Source organism: Myotis brandtii, unplaced genomic scaffold (genome assembly GCF_000412655.1).
Source record: "Myotis brandtii unplaced genomic scaffold, ASM41265v1 scaffold897, whole genome shotgun sequence".
In the NCBI taxonomy this organism is placed as follows: domain Eukaryota; kingdom Metazoa; phylum Chordata; class Mammalia; order Chiroptera; family Vespertilionidae; genus Myotis; species Myotis brandtii.
In genome coordinates this window covers 194,272-211,933 of record NW_005371679.1, presented here as the reverse complement: position 1 = coordinate 211,933, position 17,662 = coordinate 194,272, and the positions used below count along the sequence as shown (strand labels likewise).

Sequence of the window (17,662 nt, the reverse complement as noted above, 5' to 3'; positions counted from 1 at the left end):
GGGAATCAAACCCATGACCCTTCGGTCCTCAAACTCTAACCATTAAGCAAAACGAGCCAGGGCATACACCCTGGGATTCTATCACTTTTCCTAATTTGCCCAAATGGCAGGCAGGCAGGCAAGTGAAGCACAATTCATTTGGCCATCAAGAAAAATTTCCGCCCGGCCAGCGGCAAGTGGTTGAGCGTCAACCTATGAACCAGGAGGTCACGGTTTGATTCCCAGTCAGGACACGAGCTGGGGTTGTGGGCTTGATCCCCAGTGTGGGGCGTGCAGGAGACAGCCTTTCCATGATTCTCTCTCATCACTGATGTTCCTCTCTCTCTCTCTCTCCCTTCCTCTCGGAAATCAATAAAAACATGTGTGTGTGTGTGTGTGTGTGTGTAAAAGAAAAACTCCAAGTGCCATAAACCTGTTTCTGAGATGATCTCCATCCCATGCTTCCTGTTTCTTCTAAAGCGCTGCTCCTGGAACGGCCCTGGGCCCCACCCCGCCCTCGAAACCTTACAAAGCTGTAACCTCCCTGCAGACAAGGTCTAAAATAGCTCAGTGTTGCTGCAGCACAAAGTGCAAGGGAGGGAACGGCAAGTGGTGAGTGAGAGAGAGAGGCAGGCGGGAAGGTCTGCAGGTGAAGGGGCCTTCGCTCCATCCTTCTGCAGCGGCCCCATCTCTGTGTACATTCCCGGGAATTCACCCGCACAACACACGTCCCTCCACCACTCGGCGTCATTCGGCACTCAGAAGGCGTTAGAGGACGGCAGGCGGAGGTGTGAGGCATGTCCTCCTCCATCGGAACAGCTGCTGTAGGGGCACAGAGCCACAGAATAGCTCAAACAAGGGGGTGAGAGAGTCAAAAGCCCTTTAACTATGTCATCAAACAGAAGTGAGGATGGAGTGAAGGGAGAATTTGGAGTTAGAGAGAACGGCAGGAAAAAAGTAAAAATAAAGACAAAAACCACCATTTACTGAGCGAAGCATTACTAACTGAAATCCTCAAAATCACCTGAATAGTGGATGTTAATGTTTTTCATCACAGCTAAGACTCCACTGACTATAAATCACACCATTGCTGTATGTACCACCAAAAAAGAAAAACATTGTCAATCAAACTATAAATGTCATGACTGTAAGACAAATCTTGATCTGTTAAAATTATAATTATTAGAAAAAAAGGGAGACTAAATTGATAAAATATGGTATCATCCCTATTTTACAATGGAAGAAACTGAGGCACAAAGAGGTCTTTGGGAGGGTTGCCTAACTCACACGATTAGAACCCTGAAATTAGGGAGCATGTATAGGTCATCGGCCTGAAAGTTAGGGACTAATTGGAGTATCTGGTTTTTAAATATGCACATCTGACATTACATCTGAAAATACTATGAAAATTAAAAAAATTAAAAACCACGCAGGATTTGGACAATCAACCAACCAATCATATCTGAGTGTCCTGTACTGTTCCGATAACCAACAAAGTATTATTTTTTAAATATATCTTTATTGATTTCAGAGAGGAAGGGAGATGGAGAGATAGAAACATCAATGATGAGAGAGAATCACGTATCAGTTGCCTCCTGCACGTCCCCTACTGGGGATCGAACCCGCAACTTGGGCATGTGCCCTTGACCAGAATTGAACCCAGGACTCCTCAGTCTGAAGGCTGACGCTCTATCCACCAAGCCAAACCGGCCAGGGCCAAAGTATTACATATGGACACTATTCCAGGAGTTTACAATATACTGGCAACAATTAGGACGAAAACCTTGAGCGCACGAGCAGGAAGACAAACTGGCCGGAGGATGACCACAAGGGAGCTCAGAGACTTCACGGAACGTCAAACTTGCGCTGGGCCCTGAAGTCTGGAAAGCCGGATGGGGTCGGTGAAGGTCAGGGAGAGCCTGAGGGCCTACAATCCAGAGATCCTTGGAGGCCAGAGGCAGGAATGTAGATGGAAAAAAAAATGGGAGCAATGTTTCCTGTGGGAGATTAGACCAGGGGAGAGGGGTGGGGGCAAGACTGGATAGAGCGGAAGAGCTGGTAAGTTAGTTACCTGGATTCGGGTTCAGTGAGTTTAAACGGAACAGAAAAGGGAGAGGTGGACCTGAAGCAGATACTGAAAGAAGAACCAATGCCATCTGGTGACCACTTGGGAGCAGAAGGGAAAGCGGGCATCCCTGAGATTTCATGCCTTGAAGAAAGACAGCTACCACTAAGAGAACTGGGAGAGGTAAGAAGAGAAGATACTGGGTGGGTGGGGGAGGCAGGAAAAGAGGTGGATTCGGAGGGGAAACGGTGGCTTGGTGCACACTGACCTGGAAGCACACGCCCCCACCTGGGTCAGAGTGAGGTACACATGCGTCCCATGCGGAGGAGTGCCCGGGGGTGCAGAGAGCAGCAGGGTCCGGGGACAGAGCGGGGAGGTGCCCGCTGTGGGCAGGAAGAGGAGCAGCCCAGGGGTCAGGGCCCGTCCGTGGGGGCTCTTCCACTCCTTCCCTGAGGTTTCCACAACCAACATTAAACCTGACACTTACGGGTAAATTCAGGTGCATGGATTCTGAGAATCTAAAGGGAAGCACTTGTGCAGTGATTGGGGTGGGGGGTGGGGGGGACAACGACCTCGAAAATGCTCAGCTCCAGGCTGTGACAGGATGGCTGCCCTTAGTGCTACCAGCAGTTAAGCCACCAGAGAGGAGCCTGGGATCCCTCTGCCATAAGCTGCTGTTTCGGGGTGCAGACCTGGCTGACTTCAGAAACTTCTCTAGAGAATGTTAACTCCAAGGTCATAGGCAGATAAGGTCACCGAGACTCATAGATGATAGAGATATAAATGCAGTGTTTTCCCCAAGCTAACAGATCCATCTGCTCGGGATACTCATAAACATATCCCGAGGCCAACTGAGCCATTACCATGCTGTGCCCACACTCTGGGGCCCTCCCCACCGGGGCTCTGGGAGTTAATGTAGTTCCTAGCCCAGGGCGAAGGGATAATGTGCACACAATATATCAATTCATCTGGCTTCAAGCTCAGACTTTGCCTCGAGCAGCAGAGAGAGTTTAAGCTGTTTACTGTGCTAGGCAATAAAGCTGAGAGAGAGGACTTCCTGTACTCCGACCAGACCACGTATGCATAGTGCATTTCTGAAAGGGAGTTCCCACGAGTACCAAGCCCCCTCCCCAGAGGCAGGGACGGATTTCTCATGTAACAAGGACCGATCTGATCCCCTTCCCCACCCCTACCTCACCCGTTCCTTCCCCCCTTTCTCACTCCCACTCAGCCGTACTGGCTCAGGTCTCTGCACTGCCTCCATCCACCTGGATGTTCTTTTCTGGGGAGCCACACCTCTCTCTCTTCCTTCCTTCAGGTTTATGCTCAAATGCCATCTTCTCAGAGATGCCCTCCCCGGCCACCCCATATAAAATATCAAGCCGTAGCCCTAACTGGTTTGGCTCAGTGGATAGAGCGTCGGCCTGCGGACTGAAGGGTCCCAGGTTCGATTCCAGTCAAGGGCATGTACCTTGGTTGTGGGCACATCCCCAGTAGGGAGTGTGCAGGAGGCGGCTGATCGATGTTTTTCTCTCATCGATGTTTCTAACTCTCTATCCCTCTCCCTTCCTCTCTGTAAAAAACCAATAAAATATATTTAAAAAAATTTATCAAGCCGTAGCTACCCACTCCTTGGCCTGCTTTATTTTCTCCCCTGCATTCATCACGACCTAGCATTTATTTTGTCTCCCCCAACAGACAAGATTCATGAAGACAGGATGTTTTATTATCTATTTCCCAGCACTGGGAATAGTGGATGGATAAATGAATTCAACAACGAGGAACTAGTATGTGCCAAGTATTGTGCTGACACCTGGAAAAGCTGTGGCGAACAAGACAGTCTGATCCTGGCCATGGACAGCTGGCCCACTGGTTGGAGCATCAGGCCATGCACTGAAAGGTTATAGGTTCGATACCCGGTCACGGCACATACCTAGCTTGTGGGTTCAATCCCCGGTTGAGGCACATATAAAGGGTGGTGGCAGCCAATCGATGTTTGTTTCTCTCTCTCTCTCTCATATCAATAAAAACATGTCATGGGGTGAGGATTAAAAAAAAAACTGAACAGTTTTTTATCTTAATAATATCTGGGGGGTTAGAAGGGAGGACAAATAAACAAAAGAAATAAATACATTTAGGCCCTGTTCTAAGCACTTTCCATAGATGTAATGCTCACATCCACCACAGAAGCCAGGTGCTACCATGACTCCCTGTCCACACCCAGTTCCTAAGGGGCAGAGCCAGGATCCAGCGCAGCCATGCGGGCTCTAGAGTGTCTGCTCTTAATCAGGCAAATCAGCAAAACAGCCCACTGTTAAATGCAATGGCACCAGTGGTTGAGGGCGTTGGGGGGGGAGGGGGGGATGGGGGAGATAATGAGACAGGTCCGGGTATTTCAGTTTATGGGCAAGGAGAGTCGAGAAAGGTTTTCTGAAAACTAATTTCCTTGAAGGGTGAGACAGAATTGTCAGTCTGGAGAGGCAGTGGCTGGAGATTCAGTTTTATTTTATTTTAAAATATTTTTATTGACTTCAGAGAGGAAGGGAGAGGGAGAGAGAGATATAGAAACATCAATGATGAAAATCACTGATTGGCTGCCTCCTGAATCACCACTGTAGGGATGGAGCCGGAAATCTGGGCTTGTGCCCTGACTGGGAATTGATCTCATGACCTCCTTGGTTCAGAGGTCAATGCTCGATCTCTAAGCCACACCGGCCAGGCTGGAGATTCAATTTTAGACATAACTGAGTTTAAAGTGAAGTGAATTTTGGTGGAAATTTAGGATTCACCAGCAGACAAATCACAGAAGTCATGATATCGTATGAGATTTCCTAAGAGAAAGTTTAAAAAAGAAAGAGAAGAGTGACCATTTAAGAGGAAAGAAAAGGCCAGATGGAACAGCCAGATAAGATAGATAAAATACCAGGTACATGTGTATCACGGAAATTAGGAACAAAGAAAGCTTTAAGAACGAGGAAGTGCCTTGGCCAGTGTGGCTCAGCTGGCTGAGTGCCGTCCCGTGCACCCAAAGGTCTCTGGTTCTATTCCCAGTCAGGGCACATGCCCAGGTTGCAGGTTGAGTCCCCGGTCGGGGTGTGTACGGAAGGCAGCCAATTTGATGCCTCTCTCTCACATCAATGTTTCTCTCTCTAGCCTTCTCCCTTCCTGCCTCTAAAATCAATACAAACATATTAAAAGAAGGAAAGAATGAGGAAGCATCAGAACTCCTTGGTGAAAGGGACACTGGGAAGTGTCCTTCAGAGAAAGAAACGCAGAGGACAAGGCTCTCACAGTCTGATTACCCTCTTCTTCTTCAGACTTCCCTCTGGCTAACCGCATACACCCTCCGTGTACCCTACCCAGTGCTCTCATGTAGGACGGTACTGCTCCCACCTGAGGGCCTCTGGAGAGGTGTCAGGCAGGGGTCCTGCTGGCATTTAGTAGAGGGGTAAGCGATGCTAAGTATCAGCAACTCGATGAAAAGATGCCAAAATGTCACTAGCACCTCTTTGGCGACCCTTTGTCGAGCTGGAGTTTATGCATAGTTCCAAATCGCCAGTGGCCTTCGCCCCTAACCGGCACACACTGCTCTCCGCCCCTCGCCGTACCTTCAACTTGTGTTCCTGCTGTGTCAGGTGTGTGGATTCTGAAAGTCTAGACCAGTGAGGCGAACCTATGACACGCGTGTCAGAGGTGACACGCGAACTCATTTTTTGGGTTGATTTTTCTTTGTTAAATGGCATTTGAATATATAAAGTAAATATCAAAAATGTAAATCTTTGTTTTACCATGGTTGCAAATATCAAAAAATTTCTGTATGTGACACGGCACCAGAGTTAAGTTAGGGTTTTTCAAAATGCTGACACACCGAGCTCAAAAGGTTCACCATCACTGGTCTAGACTCTCCTGGAATTCTGTTTTTTTACAGAAGTCACCAAATTCTATAAAATTTTACATGTCTATTATAATCATGCTTTTAAATTCTCCAATTCTGTGGTTTCTTAGATAAAACATGAATTTTTTAAAAATATGTTTTGTTTTGTTTTAAAATATATTTTATTGATTTTTTACAGAGAGGAGGGGAGAGGGATAGAGAGTTCCGGAATCGAACCTGGGACCTTTCAGTCCGCAGGCCGACGCTCTATCCACTGAGCCAAACCGGTTTTGGCTTAAAATATGTTTTTATTGATTTTAGAGAGAGAGAGGGAGAGATAGCTAGAAACATCAATGATCAGAGAGAATCATTGATCAGCTGCCTCCTGCATGCCCCCCACTGGGGATTCAGCCCGCAACCCAGGCATGTGCCCTGACTGGGAGTCAAACCGTGACCTCCTGGTTCAAAGGTTGACTTTCAACCGCTGACCCACGCCAGCCGGGCTAAAACATGAATTTTTAAAGTTTCGGGCCCTTTAGTCTAAGCCCCAGCTTGCTGGTCTGTTACATGGGGGTATCACACCCACGTTATATAAGACTGGACATGAAGCACCCAGCACAGGCCCGGCCCTTGGCGGCTGTCCAGTCACCTTGGCCGCCCTGCCCTTGATGACTCTCCACTCAGGAATTTATACAGCCTCCCTGCTTTCTCACTTGGCACCGATCTACCTCCAATTGTCGTCACACCTGTGGTGCTCACCCAGCTTTACTTAGGCTGTGACACACTCGGCACACAAGGGCCACCAGTGCTGCCCAACGTGCTCCCGCATCCGGGACCCCAGGCTCTCAGCCAAAAGCTGCCAATGGGCCCCCATCTCTCCTGCCCCCTGCATTTCAGAGCCCAGTCTCTGAAGCAGCCATTTCTTCATACTCCCGTTCTTCTTTCTCTACCTCTGATCAAATGTCCTTAAATAAAAGAGCTCATGAGTAGATACTGTATCATTCGGTATAATTTACACACAGTTCTATGAAGTGCGATATGCAGACTTGCTATATATATATTCGACTAGATGCAGTGCTTGTGACTGCTCCCAGGAGAGAGAGCAAGACGAGCCCTAGCCGGTTTGGCTCAGTGGATTGAGTGTCCTCTCAGGGACTAAAGGGTCCCGGGTTCGATTCCAGTCAGGGCACATGATTCTCTCCCATCATTGCTGTTTCTATCTCTCTTTCCTTCTCCCTTCCTCTCTGAAATCAATAAAAAAAAAAAAAATTAAAAAAAGAGTATTTATTAACATTACATTTCCTAAATATGTTAATTATATTGTGGTTGCTAATTAGTTATGTGGCCATTAGGTATGTTAGAGAATTAGGCACAGCATATGATCTGAGACAATGTCCTTGTTCTTCAGAGATGTCTGCTGAAGTACTTGGGGATGAAAAGTTATGATGCCTGCAACTAATTTTCAGGTGGTTCAGGAAAAATGTACCTATCCAGAGAGATACAAAAGCATATGTGCCAAATGTGAACAACCGAGAACCAGATAGAAGGAGGACTCTATGGGGCCTGCTGGTGTGGCTCAGAGGTTGAGTGTCAACCTATGAACCAGGAGGTTCGATCCCCGGTCAGGGGATCTCCAGGATCTCCAGTGTGGGATGTGCAGGAGGCAGCCGATCGATGACTCTCTCTCAGCACGGATGTGTCTAGCTCTCTCTCCCTTTCCCTTCCTCTCTGAAATCAATAAAAAAAAAAATTTTTTTTTTTAAAGGGACTCCACGTGAAGAAGCCCAGATTTTGGTGCCTGACTGGCTGCTGGGGCGAGGAAGAGGGAGGGAAGGTTTGGGGTGTACCTGGCAGAGGACAGGGCTGCCCCCCTGGAAGAGGGGAGCTGGGGAAGAGCTGGCTTCCAGGAGACAGATGCTGAATCTGTCCTGGGCAAGAGGCGGCGGGAAGAAACGAGGTGCTGGGAGGAAGTGAGGGAAATGCCTCCGGAAGTTGGAAAAATAGGAACAAGACTCAGGCCACTTGGTAGTTACCAAGGCGGTGCCCACCTACATGGATAACAAGTAGGAGACACGGGTGAGATCTCAGATAGAAGCAGGAGAGGGAGAAGAGTGAGGTGAGAGATCACTGACGATAGAATTTACTGGTAGGAGGTGGGAGGAGAGTAAGAGAAAAGCCAGGAGGGGCCTATGTGACGGGAACCAAGGCAGCATGAGGAGGAAGAAGGCAGCGCTCTAGGGAATGGTCAATATCACCAAATACAGCAGAAACATTAAAGGTGATGGCCGGCAACGGGGTTAAGAAATCAGGGAATTTTGCTTGGGCAGGAGTGGAAACCAGGCGACTGGGCCCCAGAAAGGGAGCAGATGAAGGAGAAACGCAAGAGAGGGCGTAGACCACTCACTCGTTACAGTCCTCCTTAAATGAATGACAGAGATGGAACTCCAGCTGGAAGAGGCGGTAGAAGCATGGGAGAAGCGGCGTTCCGGGGGAGACTGGGGAGATCTGTGGTTACAGGAAACAGAATCAATAAAGACACACCTTGGCGATGAGGCGAAGAAGTGAGATTGGTGTATGTTGGGAAGAGAAAGGAAGGGGAATGACTATAAACTCCAGAAATGGAATGGAAGACAGGAAGAAGGGGAGAGAGAAGAGGGGAAGAGAGCAGCAGAAATAAAACAGGATACCAACACAGGAGCTGAAAAGAGAAATCCTGAGATTAGCCCTAGCTGGTTTGGCTCAATGGACAGAGCATCAACCTGCAGACTGAAGTCCCGGGTTCAATTCCGGTCAAGCGCACATGCCCGGGTTGCGGGCTTGATCCCCAGTAGGGAGCGGGGAGGAGACAGCCAATCAATGATTCTCTCTCATCACTGATGTTTCTCTCTCTCTCTCCCTCTCCCTTCCTCTCTGAAATCAATAAAAATACTTAAAAAAAAATGCCAAGATTAGAAAGTAACTAACTGCCGGGCAGCGGGACTGCCATCTCTGGTCCTCCCATGGGCCTGCTGCTCCAGCCACACCTGTTCGGGGTGATGGGGCCGCACCCAGGACAACCCCACGCACGGTGTAAAGGTCTAGGGCCCGATGGGAGTTCCTGACTTCAAGTGCAGAGAGTCTTCAGCTAATTAGAATGGAGAGTTCAAGGTGGCATTCCAATGATCCCACCACGTGGCCTTTGCGTCTGAGTAAAGAAGTTCATTTTCTATTCTCGAAAGAAGATATGGCTGAACCAGAAACGCTCTACAGGAGGGCAGAGATAAGCTGGAAATCCCAGTGAAAGGAAGTCACCTGCCGGAAAACACCTTCAGGCAGTCTACGGGGGGCAGAGTGAGACTCCGCCTCCTCACATCCTCACGTTTCAGAAAGCCCAGGACACCGGGAGAGCAATGTCCTGATGTCGTAAGAACAATCCAACATTACAGCTCTACGGACTGTAAAAGAAACCTGCAGCCGTGTCAAAACACTGCATGGAACTTATGTGAAGATAAGACACATGAGAAACAACATTTTTATGGCCTCTTATTTCCTTTTAAAGCCATGTCCAGTGAAGTACTTGGGCCTCGAATTACTTTACTGCCCTAGCAGGTATCCTCACAAATATTTTCAAAATAACGTGAGAGTGATAAGGCAAAAGCTCACGATTATCTCAGGAGATAAGAGAAAAACTTAAAAAAAAATTTTTTTTTAGCGAGGGAGAGGGAGAGACAGAGAGAGAGAGCGATGTGAGAGGGAAACATCGATCAGCTGCCTTCTGCACACTGCCTACCTGGGATCAAGCCCACAACCTGGGCATGTGCCCTGACTGGGAATCGAACCAGCAACCAGGGTTCTGGAAGCCTTGTGAGGCTCGGGGAGCGCCAAGTCAAGTACAGCAAGTCCTCGTTTAACGTCAATGACAGGTTAACACAACTTGAAACCACCGTACCATGGGCTGATCGATATGAACAACATCTCACCAATGTCCTAGTGAAACGACACTGAACAAAAGGACGTTATTCAAAGGCCAGAAGGAACGGGGCTCTGTGACTCCCTGGTACCAGGCTCCTTGTGGAGTCAGAGTCAAGGTAGATGCTGAGAGGAACTTTCCTGCGTTCCAACAGCCAACCTTGAGAATGGCCAGCCTGCGCTAGCCTGCGGAGTGCCACCTGAGAGCCTGGGAGAGTGCAGAGACTGAGAGGCCCCTGGACAGCAATGCTAGCAGTGAGGCATCTAACAACATCCGCTTAGCTCACCGGTGTGGCTCAGTGGATAGGGCATTGGCCTGCAGATAAAGGGTCCTGGGTTCGATTCCCATCCAGGGCATGTACCTAGGTTGCAGGCTCCTCCCTGGCCCGGGCCCTGGTTAGGGCATGTGCAGGACGCAACCAATCAATGTGTTTCTCTCACATCGATATTTCTCTGTCTTTCCCTCTCTCTTCCACTCTCTCTAAAAATCAATGGAAAAATACCCTTGGGTGCGGATTAAAAAAATAAATAAATAAATAAAAATGAAAACATCTGCCTCATCAGGGCGGAAACAGAGTAATAAAGGATCATGGCTTAGCAACGAGCACATAGTCTCCTAAAAATCATTACCACCCTCCAAGGGCCAAGGATCACAGTGACAATCAGCTGAAGAAACACCAGGACCAAGCAAACCTGAGATGCACTGGGTGGGGCGTGTGCCCAGGGGAATAAAACAAATGCGGCAGCTGCTGTCCCCTTGCTGGCAATCGCCCACGTTTAATCTGCATCATGAGGGCGGAGGCCATGCCGGAGAACATGGACTACGAACCACTTCAATCCTGCCTGATATCAGCTTCCCTACAGAGCATCACATGACCTTAAACTACGTTAACGATGTCTTAGTCACTGCTTTACTGTTCAGGAACAGTAAACATTTCACGAAGTCAAAGCCTCTGTATCGCGATTATTCGAAAGCTTCACTCTCACTGGACTATTGCGGGGAAACTCATTTGATAACCAACATAAATGTACCGATTTCACTTTCTAGGGCCATCACTGCCGTCTACCAGGAGGTCTGTCTGAAAAGCTGAACCACGACACAGGCCCAATGGTAATCTCTGTTGTGTTACAACTGGTAACAGATCTTTGCAAAATACCCGCAAAACTATCACACTTCAGTTATTAAGTAAAAACCGGTTCTGCCCAGCTGACGTAGCCCAGTGGTTGAACGTCGACCTATGAACCAGGAGGTCACGGTTCAATTCCCAGCCAGGGCACATGCCTGGGTTGTGGGCTCGATCCCCAGTGCGGGGTGTGCAGGAGGCAGCCGATCCATGATTCTCTCCCATCACTGATGTTTCTCTCTCTCTCCCCCCCTCTCCCTTCCTCTCTGAAATCAATAATATATATATATATGTATAAAAAACAAACAGGTTCTAGGCCCAGCCGGTGTGCCTTAGTTGGCTGAGCGGCAAAAAAAAAAAATATTAAGAAAAAGCAAAACCAGGTTCTAGGAATATCTCCAGAGTGAAAAAAACACAAAAGAAAGCACATGAAAGTGTAGAGGTGGCTGGGGTGGACGAGGCTCTTGGCTTTCTGGTAACCCTGGTTTGGGAGAGAAGGTACCTTATCCATATGGAAGATCAAATCCAATTCACAAACATTTTCGAAACATTTATCCAGGGTCTCCACAAAAACCTAGGAAACATAAAGAAATAGGTAAAGGAGAGAAACAGGGAATATCCACATCTTCATAAATATCACATGTGAAAGTAAAGGGGGAAGTCATACTATTTACCTTAAGGTAAATCTCAAACAAAACAAAACCTCCTTATTTTCTTATCTTTTCTCTCTCATTTTCCTCTCAGGTTTTTTAATTTCTAAGAGATCATTCTGTTTGTGTTTCTTGTTTGTTTAGCAGCCCATGTTTGTCTTCTTTTATTGCTCTGTGGCTTAGAGATAAGGGGTTGTTCTCCCTCTCCCTCTCTCTAAATAAAAAAAATTCAATAAAAAAGAACGTATATATAAAAAAAAGAGCAGTCACATGTACGTTTTTCCTCGAGCCTCAAAACACCATTATTCAAGTTCATGATCAAGATCAAGAACCGAAGGAGTCAAAACTGAGGCAAAAGGTGTGCTGATGCATGAAGAGACTGAAATGAAGGTACTGCAGGCTCAGACAGCAAAATAATAAGATATGTATCTAAAATTCAATTCCTAAGAAACACAATCCTGAGGAACAAAATGACAAAAGAACATTCGTCTCATAGAGGAAGCGAGTGACTAAATTCATCTGAAAATGGTGAGGACACACACAAATGCAAAGGAAATCATCAAGAGGCAGAAGTCACTCCAGATCTCAGTCGTGCCCGAGCCGGTTTGGCTCAGCGGATAGAGCTGTCGGCCTGCGAACTGAAAGGTCCCAGGTTTGATTCCGGTCAAGGGCACAGGCTCAGGCTGCAGGCTTAATCCCCAGTGGGGGACTTGCAGGAGGCAGCCGACCCATGATTCTCTCTCATCATTGATGTTTCTATCTCTCTCTCCCTCTTCCTTCCTCTCTGAAAAATCAATAAAGATATTAAAAAAAAAAAAAAAAGATCTCAGTCACATAAAAGGTAGTTAAAGCCAGAAGTGGGAAGAGTCTCCATCCAGGACTAGGGAGCAGAATCCTGATCCAGAAGCCAAGAAATCTGCGATCAGACCTCTTCCTGCTCAAGGTCAAGGGGTAGCAGCAGGAGTGCCCCAAAAAGCAGAAGTCGAGAGAGAAAGAGGGGAATGGGAAAAAGAAGAAGATTTAGCGAAAGTTTAAGCCTGACTGCTGGGAGGTTGGGAAGGGCAGAGAAATGACAAGAACAGCGAGAAAAGGAAATGGTTGAAAAGCAAAAACAACAACTAGCCGAGCTACTGGAAATTCAGCTCTCAATGTGCTGGCCTGTGGGCGCCGGGGACACAGTGGCTGCTTGGATAGCGATGGCGCTCACATGGCAGCCCCCGCAGCGAAGCTTCCGCAGGAAGCAGAATAGCCATGTTTAGCGATTATAACCCAGCAGCTGGGAATCACATGAAATTTGTTGAACAAGAGAAAAAACAGGAAAACGCCTCGGCGAGGCAAGAAACAAGGAGACAAATCCAAGCTGCTTACACATGGGATCAATTGAATTTTGAAAACGAAGACCAAAATGTCAAATTTAGAAAATGAATGGGTATTAACAGTGAAGATGGATGTAGCTCAGTTGATAAGGTGACAAGACTGTACAACAGGAAGAAGTATTTGGAAATGGAGAAGCCCAGCCTGAAGTGGCGAGATCACAAACCCACACACCAAGAGGAGTGGAGTGCGGTTCATGGCTTCTGTCCAGGGGCGGAAGCAGTTGGAAAAAGGTCACACTTTTAAAGTTTGGGGCTTTACAGACTTCTTGTTCTAATGTTAGGTCCTCTGTCACCAAACAGCTAGCATTCTAGCTTGCAAGGGTGTTGCACTTTAATCCATTAAAAAGTCTGGTTCTTGCCGAAACCGGTTTGGCTCAGTGGATAGAGCGTTGGCCTGCGGACTGAAGGGTCCCAGGTTCGATTCCGGTCAAGGGCACGTACCTGGGTTGCGGGCACATCCCCAGTAGGGGGTGTTCAGGAGGCAGCTGATCGATGTTTCTAACTCTCTATCCCTCTACCTTCCTCTCTGTAAAAAATCAATAAAATATATTAAAAAAATAAATAAATAAAAAATAAAAAGTCTGGTTCTTGTACTTATAAAAAAGGTGGTTGTGTGGGGTGATAAGAGGGGTTAGATAACACTACAGTGGTCATCATTTTGCAATACATATGAGTGCTAAATCAACAGGCTGCACACCTTAAGCTTGCACAATATTATATGTTAATTATATCTCAGTGAAGCTAAGGAAAAAAGAAAATTTCAGCTAGCTTGCAAGGGTGTTGCACTTTAATCCATTAAAAAATCTGGTTCTTGTACTTACAAAAAAGGTGATTGTGTGGGGTGATAAGAGAGGTTAGATAACACTATGGTGGTCATCATTTTGCAATACATTCGAGTGCCAAATCAACAGGCTGCACACCTTAAACTTGCACAATGTTATATGTTAATTGTATCTCAGTGAAGCTAAGGAAGAAAGAAAATTTCATTTTTTATAAATATCAAATCTTCTTCTAAGTTTCCCGGGGTTCACCCTTGACCTCAGACTTCCCCAGAAGGGGCTCTTGTAAACTATCAGGAATACTAAAGCCAGACCATGACCCAGACACTTTGTTCACATTATCTCCTCTTGGAAGCCTACATCTAAAAGTGGCAAAATCGCCCTGGCTGGTGCGCTCAATGGTTAGAGCATCAGCCTGAGCACTGAAGGGTCATGGGTTCAATTCCCAGTCAAGAGGACATACCTGGGTTGCAAGTTCGACCGGGGCCTTGTGCAAGAGACAACCAATGGATGTGTCTCTGTCACATCGATGTTTCTCACCCCCTCCCCCCTTCTCCTCCTCCTCCTCCTCCCTCCCTCCTTTCCACTCTACCTAAAAATCAATGGAAAAAATATCTTTGGGTGAGGATTCACAAAATAAATAAATAAAATAAAAGTGGCAAATTACCCTTTCCTTACACAGCTAAATTTGTGCTTAGCTTTTTATCACTTAGGAAATATACATCACCTAGTAAAACTATAACGAGAAGCAAAGGAATGGTAACTCAAAAGTCTAAGGAGGGATTAAAAAAAAAAAGTCTAGCCCAGCCAGTGTGGCTCAGTGGTTGAGCATCCACCTATGAACCAGGAGGTCACGGTTCGATTCCTGGTCAGGGCACATGGCCAGGTTGTGGGCTCCATCCCCAGTAGAGGGCGTGCAGGAGGCAGCCGGTCCATGATTCTCTCTCATCATTGATGTTTCTCTCTCTCCCTTCCTCTCTGAAATCAATAAAAAATTAAAAAAAAAAAAAGCCTAAGGAGGGGGGCAATGAATGAGGAGGAAACAGGAGCTTTAAGGGACTAGGTAACATACTGTTTCTAATCTGAGGGACAGTTTCATTTTATTGGCATTTTTTACACTACGGAATACGTATAGGCATGTTTGCATACTTTATGTATACACAGTATGTTTCACACTCAAAAATAATTTATAGAACAACAATAATCTTTCTGGGATCCTGACAAGCATTTCAGTAATTTATAACCTGGAAGTACTGACATTTTAATGAGTTTTCTCACCCGGTAAAGAACATGTTTGATTTATTTAGTTTGCTCTTTTTTCATATTTTCAGTAGTTTTAAAGATTTCTTTATATAGACCGTGCCCAGTTTTTACATTTATTCCTGGGTCGTTTATGGACCTTTTTGCTATTGCGAGTGGGCCCCTTTCAAATATTATTTTCTAACTTATTATTCTAAAGTAAAGCTATTAATTGTTATATGTTAAACATGTATCCAGTCCCCTTACTGAACTCTAATTGTTTTCCGGTTGTTTTGGGTTTTCTAGGTATATAATTTCATCTGCAAACATTACATGTTCTTTAAATATGTTTTTATTGATTTGAGAGAAGAGAGGGAGGGAGGGAGGGAGAGAAGGAGAGAGAAACATTGATCAGCTGCCTCCTGCTCGCCCCCTACTGGGGATGGAGCCTGCAGCCCGGGCATGTGCACTGACCCGGGAATCGAACCTTTGACCTCTCAGTGCACCGGAAGACGCCCGAGCAACTAAGCCACACCAGCCAGAGCAAAACATTACATATTCTTAAGGCTAGTAAAGCCAATACCCCAATACTGCCCTTTTCCCCTCAAAACATACTTTTAGATTTCCTGGCCGTTTGTTTTGCCTGATAAATTTTCCTTTACCAAGTTCTCTAAGATCTGATGGAATCAGACCTGGGTTTCCCATTTAATCTGTTGATTACTACTGTCATCTTTACTTGATTCTCCCCAACAAGGGGAAGGCTTATAGCTCTCTCCCTTCTGCTATAAAATCAATAAATCTACCAAAAAAGACATTCCTTTAGGTTTTTCCTTTAAGATTTTACAATGTTATTGGAATCAATGTCAAGTATTCCATACTAAGTTAATTTCAAAACACTAAATACCTTTTGTTACTGCTGGAAGTGAAATTTCATTAATTATGAATTTTCTAGCTATTTCTGCACAAATAAGAAATTCAATTTTGATGAATTCAATCTCATACTCTGCTATTTTGCTCTCATATCAACCATTACTTGTGATACATTCTGCATTTTTCTTTTTAGGTTTTCTAGGTACATAATTAGGCCATCTTACAGTGATAACGTCTCTCTCTCTTCCTTTACTATGTTACTTCATTTCTTTTTTTATCACACATTACAAATGTTTGTCCAAAAGGAAGTAAATAGTAAGATACACCTTGTTTACCTGAGTGCCCCTGAGGTAACACTGCCCCCCTGGTTCTTGCTTTTAAAACTAAAATTGGCTACTTCTAGAAAAATAAACTAGGTGGCAGGGGGTGGGGGAGAAAGATACTTTCCCACTGTATATACTTCTGGTGTGCCTTTTGAATTTTGAACCACAAAAATGTATTATTTCTTCAACAATAAATAGTTTATGCTAAATAAGTAAACACGCACTAAATAATCAAATAAAAATGCTTCCTATTCCAATTTGAGAGTATTTAGGAATACGATTTGGATGATCATTTCTTTCAGCACCTACTGAGAGAAAAGGAAACTATTCCTTTCCACGAAGGTGACTTTTGGAGAACATCTAAGGATGGGGGTCTGGTTGCCAGGGGAACCAGCCATGTGATTAGAGCAGGGGTCCTCAAACTTTTTAAACAGGGGGCCAGTTCACTGTCCCTCAGACCGTTGGAGGGCCGGACTATAGTTTAAAAAAAACTATGAACAAATTCCTATGCACACTGCACATATCTTATTTTGAAGTAAAAAAACAAAACGGGAACAAATACAATATTTGTATTTGCATGTGGCCCTCGGGCCATAGTTTGAGGACCCCTGGATTAGAGGGTTTGGACCTTTCAGTGCCTCCTCCCACCCACCCCTCCCTGGAAGGGAGGGGGACTGGAGGTTGAATCAATCCCCAATGGCCAATGATTTTTAGTTGACCTTACCTATGCTGTGGTGAAGTCTCCATAAAACCCCCAAAGGACAGGGCTCAGAGAGCTTCTAGGCTGGTGAGCACCAGGAGATTTGGGGAGAGTGGTGTGCCTGGAGAGAGCATGCAAGCTCGTGCCCTTTCCCCATATCTTGCTCTACACATCTCTTCCATCAGGCTATTACGTGTTTTATCCTCATAACAAGCTGCCAATCTAGTAAGTACAATGTTTCTCTAGAGAGTTCTGTAAGCTGCGTTAGCAAACTAATCAAGCCCACGGAGAAGGTCATGGGAATCTCTGATCTATAGCCATTTAGTAAGAAGCACAGGTGATAGACAACCTGGTCTTGCGTTTGCTGTCTATCTCCAGATATATAGTGCCAGAATTGAGTTAAACCTATGGGACACCTGGTCAGTGTCCACAGAACTGAGTTATAAACCGGTGTCAGAATTGTACATGAAAACCAAGGGCAGCGAGATGGCTAGGTAGTAACCAATGAATCCAAAAGCTCTGAGTGTTTAAGGGTTGCTATGGAGCTTTCTCATAGCACCATCTGGTGGACATCTGGCAACTTTTACCAATTATCAGTAAAGAGAGACTGACAAACGGATTTACAGCAGCGGTTCTCAACCTGTGGGTCTCGACCCCTTTGGAGGTCGAATGACCCTTTCACAGGGGTCACCTAAGACCATCGGAAAACACATAGATAATTACATATTGTTTTTG

The 17,662-nt window shown here is 45.9% G+C and overlaps 1 protein-coding gene across 4 annotated transcripts in view; it reads right to left on the bottom strand.

The window, feature by feature from the left end:
• The window catches only part of AP3S2 (adaptor-related protein complex 3, sigma 2 subunit), a 41,893-nt gene that overhangs the window by 16,673 nt on the left and 7,558 nt on the right, over positions 1-17,662 (bottom strand). For 3 of the 4 annotated variants that reach the window (XM_005885191.2, XM_005885189.2, XM_005885188.2), the window contains exon 4: positions 11,493-11,564. The exons of the other annotated variant lie outside the window; for it this stretch is intronic. In XM_005885191.2, the coding sequence (XP_005885253.1) occupies positions 11,493-11,564 (72 nt within the window). The remainder of the gene's footprint in view (positions 1-11,492; positions 11,565-17,662) is intronic. 4 annotated transcript variants of the gene reach the window in all.